Raw genomic sequence first — 14712 nt, forward strand, 5'->3', positions numbered from 1 at the left:
ATCTGATTTAAAAATATTTATAATTTTGCTATCATCTGCATATAATTTGATATTATTTTTTAATGTGTCTGGCAGATCCTTTATAAAAATAAGAAATAGAAGAGGCCCGAGGACAGAACATTGTGGAACTCCACTCTCGACTGTTAGCCATTTTGATACACAATCCCCTAAAATTACTCGTTGCTTTCTATTATGTAAATAGGCTTCTATCCAATTTAGAATTACTCCATAAATACCATATGATTTTAACTTTAACATCAATCGCATATGAGGTACTTTATCAACAGCTTTTGAGAAATCTGTATACAACATATCATTACACCAGCCAATCTCAACAGCATCAAATAAAATATCTTGTGTTTCTAGTAAATTAGTAGTAAAGCTTTTGTTCTTTCGAAAACCATGTTGGTTACTATTTAATAAATTGTTTGTTAACATGTAATCCATTATTTTGTCACCTAAGATTGATTCAAGAATTTTACATGGTATTGACGTTAATGAAATTGGTCTATAGTTTGCAGGATCATTTTTATCTCCATTCTTGTATAGTGGTGTTACATTTGCCATTTTCCATATGAGTGGAATTTGTTCTTCTTTTAAGGATCTTTTGAATAGTTTGCAAAAACTATTTTGACATTTTTTTAACACATATGAACTTACACCATCTGCTCCTAATGCTTTATTGACATTTGGTTCACTTAGTTTAATTCGAACGACATCTTGAGTTATTACTGAGTCTATATCTAATTCTAAAATCTTGCTTGTTTTTACTGTAATGTTAGGAAAATTTGTTGGATCTTCTATAACAAATACTGAATGAATGTTCATTGAGGATATTAGCAATATTATCACGATTTGTTTGTAAAGAACCATTTTTATCTGTTATTATATTAATGCCTAATTTTATTTTTCTGTTTGATTAACATATGCATAAAATAGTTTTGGATTTTCTTTTGATGACTCAGCTATTTTTTTTTCATAATTTATTCTTTTTGATTTAACTAGATTTTTTATTGTTTTGTTGATTAAAAAATATTGGACTTTTAGCTTGTCACATTTATATATATATATATATATATATATATATATATATATATATATATATATATATATATATATATATATATATATATCTCATGACACCAACACAACAAAGATTACCAAATGAGATCTTTCCACACACGCCCACAGTTAAACTGGGCATGTATACTTCATATTACAGCTTTCTTTTTCCTAAGTAAGTTCCCATCAATACAGCTAAGGAGCCTTAGTAGTCCCAAATATATATTGTTCATATTTTTAAAACTTTCATCCAGATAGTTTTCCATACAAAAAAGAAAGTAAAAAAAAAATATTGATAAAAACTAATTTTGTAATGATGTATTAAATTGTACCGGCTTGTATATACCTATAATTTCTGCTATTAATATGATATATTTGATATGCACATATGTGTATAGGATTTGTCATTAATATAGATATATGATATATTTTAAATAAAATTTTTCATCAACTCTGCAGGTATAAAAACTACTTTTAAATATATAAAGTATGCCCTTATTGCATTGTTGTTTTCATGCTAAGAAGAAAAATGCTATCTTTATTTTTTGCAGAAAAAGATTTATTTTTTAGCTATGTGTGCCGTATTCGGGAATAAAACATTATGCATTAAGTACAAACTATATAGAGAGAAAGAAGACCTATTTCATTATAAATAATGTTATTTTTTTCAGATGATCTTCATCTTGATCGCAATAAAGAGTTAAAAGTCATTGAACAAACTCTCCTACCTCATTTAGAAACTCTGATGTATGCTGAAATATAAGTTAAAGACATTTTTAAGTTTAATTTAACTTGAGAAAATGTTTATATTTATAAAAAGTCTTTTACATTTTATTTTTTATGTTTTAACATTTTACTATTATACAGGGCAGATGCAGAATCAACTGATGAACCACAAAATGATAGAAAGTAACACATTTTAACTTAAATTGAAAAATCTGTTTGTTTAATACTTAATTTAGACAAATCCTTTTAAATTAGAATGTTTTTAATTTTATTTTTTTAGTACTGCAATGGCATCTGCTTTAGCAACTTTCATTAAACAGGCTGGGCTTACTCCTGGAAAGGTAATAACAAAAAAATCTCTATCATTGCAGTTGTCAAACGAATTGAGAGCTTTTTTGAGAGAGCTGGTTAAGGTTTCTAAAAAAGCAGGGTTAGGTCAGCATTTTGAAGTTTCTTTTTGCAGTTTTGAGTGTCATCCTTATGTGATGAACTTGGGCTTATACATGTCTAAAATTAAAAATAGAAATATGAAATAAAAATAAAATAGTTTTATTGCAGCTAAGGGCATGTTTTATGATATATACTGGCTAAATACGGATTTTTTTAACAACCCTAGCCCTGGCTAAACAATAATAGTTGCAGGAAATAATAATAGATGGGGCTGTAATATGTATATTACATTGTTTTGCATTGTAATGCATTATGCAAAACAATGTTGACAATGGTTTTCAAGGAGATGTTGTCGTACAAGAATAGAAAGTTGAAAGTGGCTAGAATAGAAAGTGAATGTGAAGCTTGTGGAAAATGTTTTTAATTGTCAAATTGTCGAGCTAGCAAACATGTGTGCATTAAAGTCAAACTTAAAAGTTGACCAAAAAATTTGAACTGTAACAAATATTTTTTTGGACACTTATAAAGTCTCATGACTGTAAGCTGTGACATTTATCATGACTTGCTGCGGAGATATTGTTAGTAAAAAAAGTTTAAATGAAGACTGCAAAGATGTTTTTGAACAATCTTTTTAAAAATATGTTAACTTTTATTGTGGTTTTGAAGTTAAATTTACATACTTTGTGGTACTTTAAAATATGCTAATCATATAGTATTGCTATCATATAATAATATAATTATCAAAGCTGAATTAAGTTACATTTATCAAGTTTCATATGGGCCATGCTTTTCTGCTACTTATTAAGTTCTCCTAACGAGACATGTTTAAGTTATGGTTTTTTTATTTTTAACAGGTCTCAAGTGGTCGTGGAAGTGTTCTTGAACATTGTCGATGTTTTGCTGAAAAAGAGAAAACCTCATTTGGTGTATTTAAACCAAAGCGCAAAAGCCATTCAGTTAATGGTCATCAGTTTGTTAGCATGCAGTACACTAACTTGACACTTTGTGATTACTGTGATGGGTTACTTTGGGGTATTGGAACTCAAGGATACCAATGTCAAGGTTAGCATTTATTAAGAAATATATTTATTTATGTTATCAAAATCTAAAATTCTAGTTATATTTTCATATTTAATGGAAATGAATTTTAATAGATTATATCATTATATTAAATTTATAAATTTGAATTTGTAGTTTGTGAAATCAATGTGCATAAGCGAGTTTGTTTCAAGAGTCTTCCAGATCAATGTCCTGGTCTTGGACCAAAATCAAAAAAACCTTCAAAGGTACTTTAATGTTGAAATCTTTTAATCTTTTAATCACATAGAATTTTTATTTTAAAGAAAGTTCTTATTTTTGTAAGTATGTAATTTAATTGTAAATTAGGTGGTATATTCTGAAACATCTTAAAATATAGAACACAGTTTCATTTATTTTAAAAAAAAGTACTACTATTATATAAGGTTTTATTGTTAGTTATGTCTCTGATTCAATTATAAAGGCTACCTTATTACAATTTATTCACTTTGTGTAAAATATTTCAAATCTATTTGTGAAAAATGAAACATGATTATCTGGAATATATACATACATATATATATATATATATATATATATATATATATATATATATATATATATATGTATGTATGTATATATTCCAGATGTTCATGTTTCATTTTTCACAAATAGATTTGAAATATTTTACACAAAGTGAATAAATTGTAATAAGGTAGCCTTTATAATTGAATCAGAGACATAACTATATATATATATATATATATATATATATAAATATATATATATATATATATTTACATATATATATATATATATATATATATATATATATATATATATATATATATATATATATATATATATATATATATATATATATATACACATTAGCGTCCGTAATTATTCGAATAGTCATACTTTTCGAAATAAGATATCATAGTTTTACTTACTATTGGGAGAGAAACTGTAAGCAAAGTCTACCTGAATTAAATGTTATCTTCCTTTTTATTAGGTTTAAAAAAAAATTAATATAAGTCTGATTAGATTAATTTATAATTTATTTGCCTTTTAATCACTCTTAGCGACAATAACCGCCATACATATTCTTGGCATTCTATTTAATGACTTATCCAATTAGTCGGAGTCAATTTTATGCCAAAAATAAATAAGTTTTGTCCACATCTTATGCATCATTTAGCATTAGTTTATGATATTACTTTTAATTCATCCCATAGAAATCAGATAGGAGAGAGATCTTGTGATTGGGGAGGCTAAATCATTTTACTTAATATTTGATCGTTCTCGATCTCAGTCAAATAAGTGAAACAATTTTTTAAAAAGCATGGTTTAAATTCAAGTCATTTTCTTTTGAAAAAATAAATAGCTTTTCATAAACCCATTTTTCCGACGGTGTAGCATAATTTTTCCGACGGTGTAGCATAATTTTTCCAACGGTGTAGCATAATTTTTAAGTGAGCAAGTAAACTACTTTCGCCATTACTCCATCTATTTTCACAAAGTCACCTGTGGCATTCTAACCAAAACAGCCCCACACCTTAACATTACATCCACCATGTTTTACAGTCAATAATACACACTATTTAATTCAATGATTTTTTTTTTCTTATCTTAAAACTAAGTATTTAAAACTTCGACATGTTGGTCCGTGTTTACAGCCATTGATGGTCCATTTTTTATGTAGTTTTGCCCACTTTAGCATTTTTATTATTCTTATGATTTCTATCAAAGCATTTTAACCAAAATAATTTAAAATTATCTAATAGTGCAAAAATAAACATAAAAAATAGTTAAATAACAAAATTATATAAAAATTTCAAAGTAATATTAATTTTATAAAAAAACATCGATAAAAATTATATCTTTTAGCATAAAAACATTTTTATGCTAAAAGATACAATTTTCAAATCCTTTTTTTTTAATTTAGGATCATAATAATTAAGACCAGTTTACTGTCAGTTTTTTTTTATTTTAGGATTTTAAGATTAAGCAGAACCTACCTTTATCTATTAAGCCTGCCTACCTAAAGCCTTCTGGTTATGATGATACTACAGATGTTATTGGTGGTCAGTATTTTTGTTCAATATAATTTTTTCATTGTTTTTCAAAATAATGAAAAAATATAAAACGATTGACAACTATTTAGTTGCTTTTCAATGGTTGTAAATTGCTTTAATAAAATTTATTAAAATTATTATTAATAAAAATTATTATTAAAAAAGTTGATTAATATTATGCGAAGATAAGTATTGATTAATATTCTTATACTATGTAAAATTAATTATAAATGCTGAAACAAGATGAAATTGTTTAATATTAAACTATTTAATTAAACTATTTAAATTTAATAATATTTTCTACTTTGTTTAGAGAAGGGTCGTGCTAATTCATCTGCAAGTGACCCAACTGATGCAGTAAATAGTTTTTGTATTTTAATGTTGTCATTTTTGTATTTTAATGTTGTATTTTTGTATTTTAATGTTATCATTTTTGTATTTTAATGTTGTCATTTTTGTATTTTAATGTTGTCATTTTTGTATTTTAATGTTTTCATTTTTTATTTTTTTTATTCATCTTTTTCAAATTTTTTTTAGGTTCCTGATGACAGGTTGGTTTTTTAAAAAGTATTGAATTTGAACACTCTATGCATAAGTATTACATATTAAAAACAGCAGTAATGACATCATTAATTATTTATGATTTTGAATAAAGTTTTAATAATTCATTGTTACTTTATGAATATTAATGATATAGTTTTAAAAATTTTGACACATTAATGAAGTGTTTTGCTAACTGAAGAGTAATGTTTTTAACTTTTTAATAAAATTGAAGGTATTATAATAAGTATATCCCAAACTGCTTCAACACTTAATCATGAACTTAAAAACTGATATACATTATTAAAGCAACTATGGATATAGGCTATTGTATAGAGGGTATTAGTAGATTAAACATGTTAAAATAAATAATGTCAGAAAATGGAGATATGAATGAGCACCCGTTTGTTTCAACTTATTCCTTCTTTTTTACTGGTTCTTACAAAAATGTGTTGGACAAAAAATGTGGGTTAGTTCCAAACATTTTTTTACAAATTATATGAAAAATGTACGGATGTAGGAAACTACAAATTGTATTTACAAATGCTATAAATTAGATTTTTCTTTCCTAAAATTTATTCTTGTTATTTAGTGTTGATCAGCATCTTGATGTTGACAAGGAAAGGTAATTTTTTAAATACAGTTTTTTTGCTTCAGCAACATTTCTTGTTTTCAAATTGTTTTCAATAAAAGATATGATTAGAATAACTTATTACAATAACAAAAAAAGCTTTTTTAAATTATATTGTAAAGAATTCTCTGCTTTATCTAAAGGTTTTAAAGTTATTGTAAAAAAATCTATTTCTCACAATAACTTTAAAGCTCTCCCCCTATAAAAAAAGATTGCAACTTGCTGTAGAACAAATCATATACAGGCAAAATGTAAGCGTGTGCAAAAAAAAAAGCAACTAGCATTGTATAGGTATGGCAAACATGAAAATACAAAGCATTTACATCATTTAAATTTGTTCTTGATACATTACTTATTAGTTTACCAAATTAGGTTTTTGGTAGAACATTAGCAAGATGCCATTGCAAAAGTGTAAAGTTATTTTGTATTTCTGCTGCTGGTGTCATTCTGTCGCAATTCATAGTTACAAATCAATCACAACTGTACAACGAATAGTGTTTTGAGGACCATCAAACATCTTATTTACAACATCTAAGTAAACATTTTATTTGATGATTAAACACTACATTATGGCTACACTGAAGTGTTTACATCAGTAAATAAATTGATTCCAGCTAATTCTACTTAAATTGAGTAGTTTAATCAATTAATTTTTTTAACTAAAGGTATTCACATTTTAATCTTGGGCAGAGACCCACATTAAAATGTGAATGCCTTAGGTAACTAATGTTACTTAAAATGTTGCATGTGTTTGCATATACAATAACATCAAGCTGATATATTTATTAGCTCATTTGTCCCACATACTTCAACCATTTGGAATAGATATTTATTGCTGCATTACAAAAGTTTGACACCAGTTACTTAAAGAATTTTATGCAGCTACAAATTTCTACAGTTTAACAAAGAAAGTTTTGTTCAAATACAAAAAAAATTTTAACTACAATGCCACATTTCCTTGAACAGAAATTTTAATTTGAGTATCACATTTCCATGAACACAAATTTTGCCACATTTCTATGAATATAAATAATCACTGAATTTCATAACATTGGTTGGCTTCCACCAACTAGCTTTATCATATTCATCTGAGACTGTTTCTGTTTATGTTCTGCTATTTCTGCATTCTGCATTTTATTGTTCTCATTTTAACTCTTCAGTATCATCTAACCATTGTGAACAACTGTAGTGACTCCTGCACAAACAAATGTTATAACAGTCAGCATTGTGAACAACTGTAGTGACTCTTGCACAAACAAATGTTATAACATTTACAGAAATACTCCAAGACATTTTGAAAAATGTTTTACAGTGCTACTATTTTGGCACACAAAAAGCCACCAAGAAAGTCAACAGTCTAAGGGATTAATCCTTTGAATGATGTGAATTATGAATGGCCAGTTTCATAAAACTATTTTTGTAAAAATTGATTTCTCAAAAAAATTATTTTCAATTTTTGTGTATTTGTTGCGTAAAAAATCATCTATAAAATAAAAATAAAAAAAGCCTTAAAATATTTTTAACTTAAAAGTTATTGAGTTTAAAGCTTAAATGTTAACTATTACTCCAGTTTACTTTTTAGAATAAACCGAATAGTTTTTTGATTTAAGCATACAACCGAATAGATTTTTTGATATAAGCATTCAAGTATAAGCATACAAGTATACATAAGTTTAATTGTGTAATGGTCAGCGCAATTAAATTGAAGTAAAAAACTCTACATACTGTTAAATACAAAATCAAAAATTAAACCTAAAGCAACAACAAATCTAGAAATATCAGATATCATTGCACTTCTAACTACATCAAATATCATTGCACTTCTAACTACATCAGATTTCATTGCACTTCTTACTACATCAGATAACATTGCACTTCTAACCATATCAGATATCATTGCACTTCTAACTACATCAGATATCATTGCACTTCTAACTACATCAAATATCATTGCACTTCTAACCATATCAGATATCGTTGCACTTCTAACCATATCAGATATCATTGCACTTCTAACCATATCAGATATCATTGTACTTCTAACTACATCAGATATCATTGCACTTCTAACCATATCAGATATCATTGCACTTCTAACCATATCAGATATCATTTCACTTTTTACTACATCAGATAACATTGCACTTCTAACCATATCAGATATCATTGCACTTCTTACTACATCAGATAACATTGCACTTCTAACCATATCAGATATCATTGGACTTCTTACTATATAAGATATCATTGTACTTCTAACCATATCAGATATCATTGCACTTCTAACTACATCAAATATTATTGCACTTCTAACTACATTAGATATCATTGCACTTCTAACCATATCAGATATCATTGCACTTCTAACCATATCAGATATCTTTGCACTTATAACCATATCAGATATCATTGCACTTCTAACTACTTAAACTTAACTGGAATTTACTTTGTGATTTTTTTGTGTGTGTCCTTTAGCTGATTTTTGTGATGGTCCTTTAGCTGATTATATTATATTTTAGCTGATTATATAAGCTCAATTACACATAAGCTCCCAGATTCATTTTATGCTTTTATTCTGCTCATAGTAATTGTAATCTTTTATTTCCATATTTTTTCATATTTTTAACATAAAATCAATGCAAAAAAGTATTGTCTGACTCTAAAGTCCATTATTCTCAGATAGGTAAACCTTTTATTTTATCTCAGAAGCTAGGTTCTAAAAACTTCTGGAAAGTTTTTGTCAGTATTATTAACAAAGCCAAGTTTAGCATTCTGTCTCTTATATATGTTTCTGATTTTTTTTTTACCTCTCCCAAGGTTAAGGAAGAACTATTTACAAAGAACTTTTTCCTCTTTCATCTCTTGAATTTAATAACCATTCACTGTTAATCCCTAGTTATACATTCAAACCACCCTGGCAACTAACTTGTCTTATCTTTTATCTCTTGAATTTAATTTCCACATACTTCTTGGCATTCCAGAAACTCATGTTTATTTTTTATTAGTTTTTTTATCTATTATTAACTTCCAAATCACCACAGCTTTTGCTGCTAAAGTTATTTCTGACTAAACTAAAGTCAAGGAGGCTGCTCATGTCTTTCAAATATTTTAATTCTTATTTGCAACTTTCTGTTAAAAATTAAATTCTGAAACACAAGTAAGGCTGGAATACTTTTTAAGGACTCACCCCCCCTTATTTTATTTGTACCATCACCTCTGGGCATGGTTTTGAACTGCAAACCTCTTGATTGTGAGTCAATGGTTCTAGCATTAAACTATCACATTAAGCAAATAATGTACTATCACAAATAGCATTGTACTGCCACATTAAGACTACTAATACTTTTGTCTACTACTCTTCTTTTGTCTTTAGTCTTCTACTCTACCCCACTCAGTCCACTACTATCACATTAAACAAATAATGTACTATCACAAATAGCATTGTACTATCACATTTAGTCCACTAATACTCTTGTCTACTACTCTAGTCTACCAATCCAAACGTTCTAACACTATTGTACTACCACATTTAGTCTACTTAATTACTTTTGTCTACAACTCTAGTCTTCTACTCTACCCCATTTAGTCTGCTACTTTTGACATATCAAAAGCTTTCAATAAAGTCTGCCATGCCTAGTCTTCCCTATAAACTCTCTTTATATGGGGTATGTGGAAAAGATCACAAGACTCGGTTCTTGTTCCTGTATTTTTTCATCTTATTAATGATTTTCTAGATAATATTACCTCTAAGGTGGCTCATAAAAAACTCATAAGTAGGGGAGATAGGGGCGCAGTGATCCTTTTAATATTTTTTTGTTTATTGCAAATTAACCATCATAGATAAAAGAGCTTATTATTACATAATTATAGTAGAACTATCTAGCTTTGTAAAAATGTCAATACAAAAAAAATGTTTGTAAGTATAATATTTTTTTATTTAAATGCAACCCTTGCAAACAATCAATGTACCCCATACTACGAGGTAGTTTGATCAACTAGTTAGGGTACTTTGATCTCATTGGGGGACGTTGATTGCGTGTTTAAAACTATTATATTTAAATGAAAAAAAATCTTATATTTTATGTGTAGAATTATTAGAAAAGCGTAAAGCTTAAAAACAAAGGTCGTATGATAGTAAAATACTAAAAGCTCAAAAAAGTTAATAAATATTATAATAAAAGGTATCAATATAACGAATGCGGTAATTTATAACTACTGTGGAATTTATTTAGCATTTTTATATATAATAATGATTAAAAAATAAAGGAAATGAATCAGGTTACTAACGTATATAGTTAGTATAAGTATGTTATGTTTTTTTAACTAAAAAACTAAAAAAGTATTAGAAACATTAAGTCATCAGTTGACGCAAAAAAACAGTTTCAAAAAGAGTAGAATTTTGTAGTTTATAATCAATATACACTTTCAAAAACTTCAAAAAGGTTTTAATTGTACAAACGAGTTTCTTATAGATCTTCAAGATGTTCAAATTTATTATATTTTTAAAGAACTTTGCATTGTGAAATGACAGTTTGATTCTGTCGAAAAATCTTAACTTCATTATAAACACAACCACATACGGCTAGCATAAATTTTTATTCAATTTTTGCTGCACAAATCTGAAAATAAAACTTTTAAATACTTATAATTAATAATAATAAGGCAAAATGTTATTATTTTTAGTTAGAACTAGTTTAATGATAGTATATTAAATATTATTATAACAATCAATGTACCTCACACGTTCAAAGATCAATGTACCCCTATAGGTACAGACAACATAACGGGAACTATATCTCATATATGAACCTAGCACAAACTACAAGTTACAAATATTTATATAGCCAAGGCTATATAAAAAAACATACATAAAAAGGCTATATTTAATATAGCCTTTTTATGTATGTTTTTTTATAATTAAAAAACATACATAATAGGATGGTTTTGTATTTATATAGTGATTTCAATAAAGATTTAATTTAATTACTATGCTATTTGGATAAAATTACTTTTCATGATGAAAAATGCGAATTTGTTATTTTAAACCCCTTGCGTAAATTTTTTGAAAAAATTTCACATATAAAAGATTTCTTATTTACTCTAGAATATATTATTCAAATCGCCACTTGTTTTGGAAAAAAACTAAGAGTAAACACTAAAAGATCAATGCACCCCAATGATCAAAGCGCCCCCATCTCCCCTATTGCAATACTGTTAATATTTCTATATTGATAAATGCATCTAAGTCTGTTAATATTTCTATATTGACACACTTTATCAACACACTAAGCCTTCGACTTTAGGTTTTCTTGAAACATCTTCCATCACCTCTCATTGTAATAATGTATCCTATCGATTGTAATAATGTATCCTATCGATTGTAATAATATATCCTATCGAGTGCACACTTGGCATCTGCTAAGGTTACCTTTCTTTATCATGCTTGCCATTTTTTTACTCCTGGTTTTGCAATAATTTAGTTTTTCCTATATTTATGAACGGTAATGTACTCAATGAGTTATCTACCCTTCATCTTCTTGGATTAACTCTTACTTCTGATCTTTCTTGGAAATGGTATATAAAATCCATTGCAAAATTAGCATCTGCTAAGGTTGCATTATTAAGGTTTCTTTATCGAGCTCGACACTTTCTTACTCTGGATTCAATTCTATCTCTATAAATCTCAAATCCGGCCTTGTATGGAATACTGTTGCCATATCTGGGATGGATCTTCTAATGATGCCCTTTCTCTTTTAGATAAGGTGCAAAAATGCATTGTAAACATAGTTGGACCTGCTCTTGCAACCAACCTCCAACCTTTATGACATCGCTGTAATGCTGCTTCTCTTTCTCTATTCTACAAATACTATAATGGGCACTGCTCTAAAGAGCTAGCGTCTCTTGTGCCATCTACTAAAATTCATTCTCGTGTTACTTGTCATTCAACTAAGTCTTATCCTTTTTCTGTTACTGTTCCTAAGTGCTCCAAAACTTTTTATTCATCTAATTTTTTTCCTCGAACATCAGTTCTTTGGAATTCGCTTCCTTCATCTTGCTTTCCTGATTCATATATATTGCGATCCTTTAAGTTGTCTGTCGATCGTTATCTTGGTCTACAATCTTCATCTTTTCTCTTCCAGTACTTTCCAACTTTAATTAGTGGTTGCTTGCAGCCTTGGAAGCGAAGATGTTAAAAAATTTTTTTTTTAATATTTTCACTTTTTGACAAGGTTTCAAAAAACTTTGTTAATGTAGTTAAAACTGTAATAGCTGTCAACCTTGAGCCTTGAGTTTCATTGTGATAAAACTGCATCTCTTTAGTTTATATCAATTATAAATTGATATAAATTAATTACAATTCATTAATTTTAAGTAGTTAAGAGAAGAAAAAATTAATTGAAAGTAATTATCTCAAACAATTTGTAGCATTATCTTTTTTAAATTTATTTATGTTATATATTTTAAAATTTTTTACTTATTTTTTATTTTTATTTTTTATGTTTAATTTTGATATTTTATTTTAAATTTAGACCAAGTACACCTCAAGAGGTAACTAAGTAAATTTCATCAATTCAACTAAACATGGCAAAATTGTGAAATGTAACTTAACAGTGTACAATTACAAGTAACTGTATATTTCAAATAATTCTGTAATAATAAATTTTATTTAAAAGCATATATACATTATTTGATTTAAATGCACATGAATTATGGTTAATGTAATGCCATCAAGTTTTTTTTACTTGTTAACTGTGGTAGTTTTAATAAATAGTGATTTTTAGAAACAATGTTTGAATTTATGATTTTTAGAAACCTTTCTTTAGAATATGGTTGTCTGAAAAAACAATATTAGGATTTCTTCAGAGTAAAAATTTCTGAAAAATGTGCATTTATAACTTTTTGAGGGAATTTTTTCAACATAGTGCTTAGAAAGTTAAAGTTGTTTACATCTAATTTTGGTAAACATGTTTTTTTTATTATGTAAGTTAATATTAATTTGTAGGACTCTCATTCTAAAAAGACAAAATCGTAAGATTTTTTTATTATTTTAATCTTTTAACTTTATTTACTTATTATAAATCAATTTAAACATTTACATTAAATTTATATTATGTTTGTATTCTTCTATTATGTTTTTATTTCAGCACTAGTTTGATTGCCCCAAAGGTAGTTTTTGTGTTGAATTTTTTTTTTTTTTTAATTATTTCTCTCACTACACTAAATCATAAAAACATGAAAATTGTTACATCAAAAAACTGCTTCTATGACTGTTGATAAATTATCATCAGACATAAAAACTGAACTTACTTCTTTCTTTAGAAGCAAAAGCCAATGGTTGGAGGAGGAACATTACCTGGAATGAAGTATTATTTTATTGAAATTTAAATTATTATTTGATCTAATTGTTATTTATGACCATATAAAAATTTTTTTTAAATACTATTAAGAAGTGATACTTTCAATGGTGGTTCAACACAAACCTCTAATTTACGCCCTCTTCTTGGTTGTGATTCACCACCTCCAGAAATTTCAGGTCAGTATATCTATGATTGTCAATGTAGTATCATAACTTTACCTGAAATTGTAATATTGACTAGTTTTGTGGGAAGAAAAATTAAAAGCAAAACCTCCAAAAACCATATAGTTTGAGTTACCAAGAAAAAAATTTTTGATTACCTATTATTTAAAAGATACGAAGTTTAGCTATTCCTTAAATTAAAAAAGACATAATTAAAGTAACTTGCAGTGATAGAATGAAAGTAATTAATTGCTATTATATTTCAAAAGTAAAAGTTGCTCTCTAGGTCTATTTACATATTCAGGTATTTTAGCTTTTACTTATCTGTTTGATACATTATGTGCTGGCACATACATACATACATACATACATACATACATACATACATACATACATACATACATACATACATACATACATACATTTAGCGACGAGCTTCTTAATTAATTGTTTTAAAATGTTAAGTCATTTAATATAAAATGTGTAAAATAATTTATAATAAATAAAAATTAATAGTTAATGTTTTTATTTTTATTTTAAGTGAATTCAGACGAAGAGCTAGTAAGTTTTTTAATCAATTATTTATAAAAGTTGTTAATAATATGAATAATAAAATAAATATCCTTATTTGTGTGTTTGTATATATATATATATATATATATATATATATATATATATATATATATATATATATATATATATATATATGTATATATATATATATATATATATATATATATATATGTTTG

General features: G+C 26.6%; 1 protein-coding gene across 4 annotated transcripts in view; it reads left to right on the forward strand.

Annotated features, from left to right (window-relative positions):
• LOC100206897 (rho guanine nucleotide exchange factor 12) overlaps positions 1–14712 on the forward strand; it is a 120411-nt gene that overhangs the window by 63942 nt on the left and 41757 nt on the right. For all 4 annotated transcript variants that reach the window (XM_065788090.1, XM_065788091.1, XM_065788092.1 and 1 more), the window contains 15 exons: positions 1734–1809; positions 1930–1971; positions 2069–2129; positions 3033–3240; positions 3373–3464; positions 5192–5282; positions 5587–5630; positions 5811–5824; positions 6406–6438; positions 12975–12993; positions 13448–13473; positions 13590–13611; positions 13765–13808; positions 13893–13978; positions 14505–14524. In XM_065788090.1, the coding sequence (XP_065644162.1) occupies positions 1734–1809; positions 1930–1971; positions 2069–2129; positions 3033–3240; positions 3373–3464; positions 5192–5282; positions 5587–5630; positions 5811–5824; positions 6406–6438; positions 12975–12993; positions 13448–13473; positions 13590–13611; positions 13765–13808; positions 13893–13978; positions 14505–14524 (878 nt within the window). The remainder of the gene's footprint in view (positions 1–1733; positions 1810–1929; positions 1972–2068; positions 2130–3032; positions 3241–3372; positions 3465–5191; positions 5283–5586; positions 5631–5810; positions 5825–6405; positions 6439–12974; positions 12994–13447; positions 13474–13589; positions 13612–13764; positions 13809–13892; positions 13979–14504; positions 14525–14712) is intronic.

This window comes from Hydra vulgaris, chromosome 01, assembly GCF_038396675.1.
Source record: "Hydra vulgaris chromosome 01, alternate assembly HydraT2T_AEP".
NCBI classification, from domain to species: Eukaryota; Metazoa; Cnidaria; class Hydrozoa; order Anthoathecata; family Hydridae; genus Hydra; species Hydra vulgaris.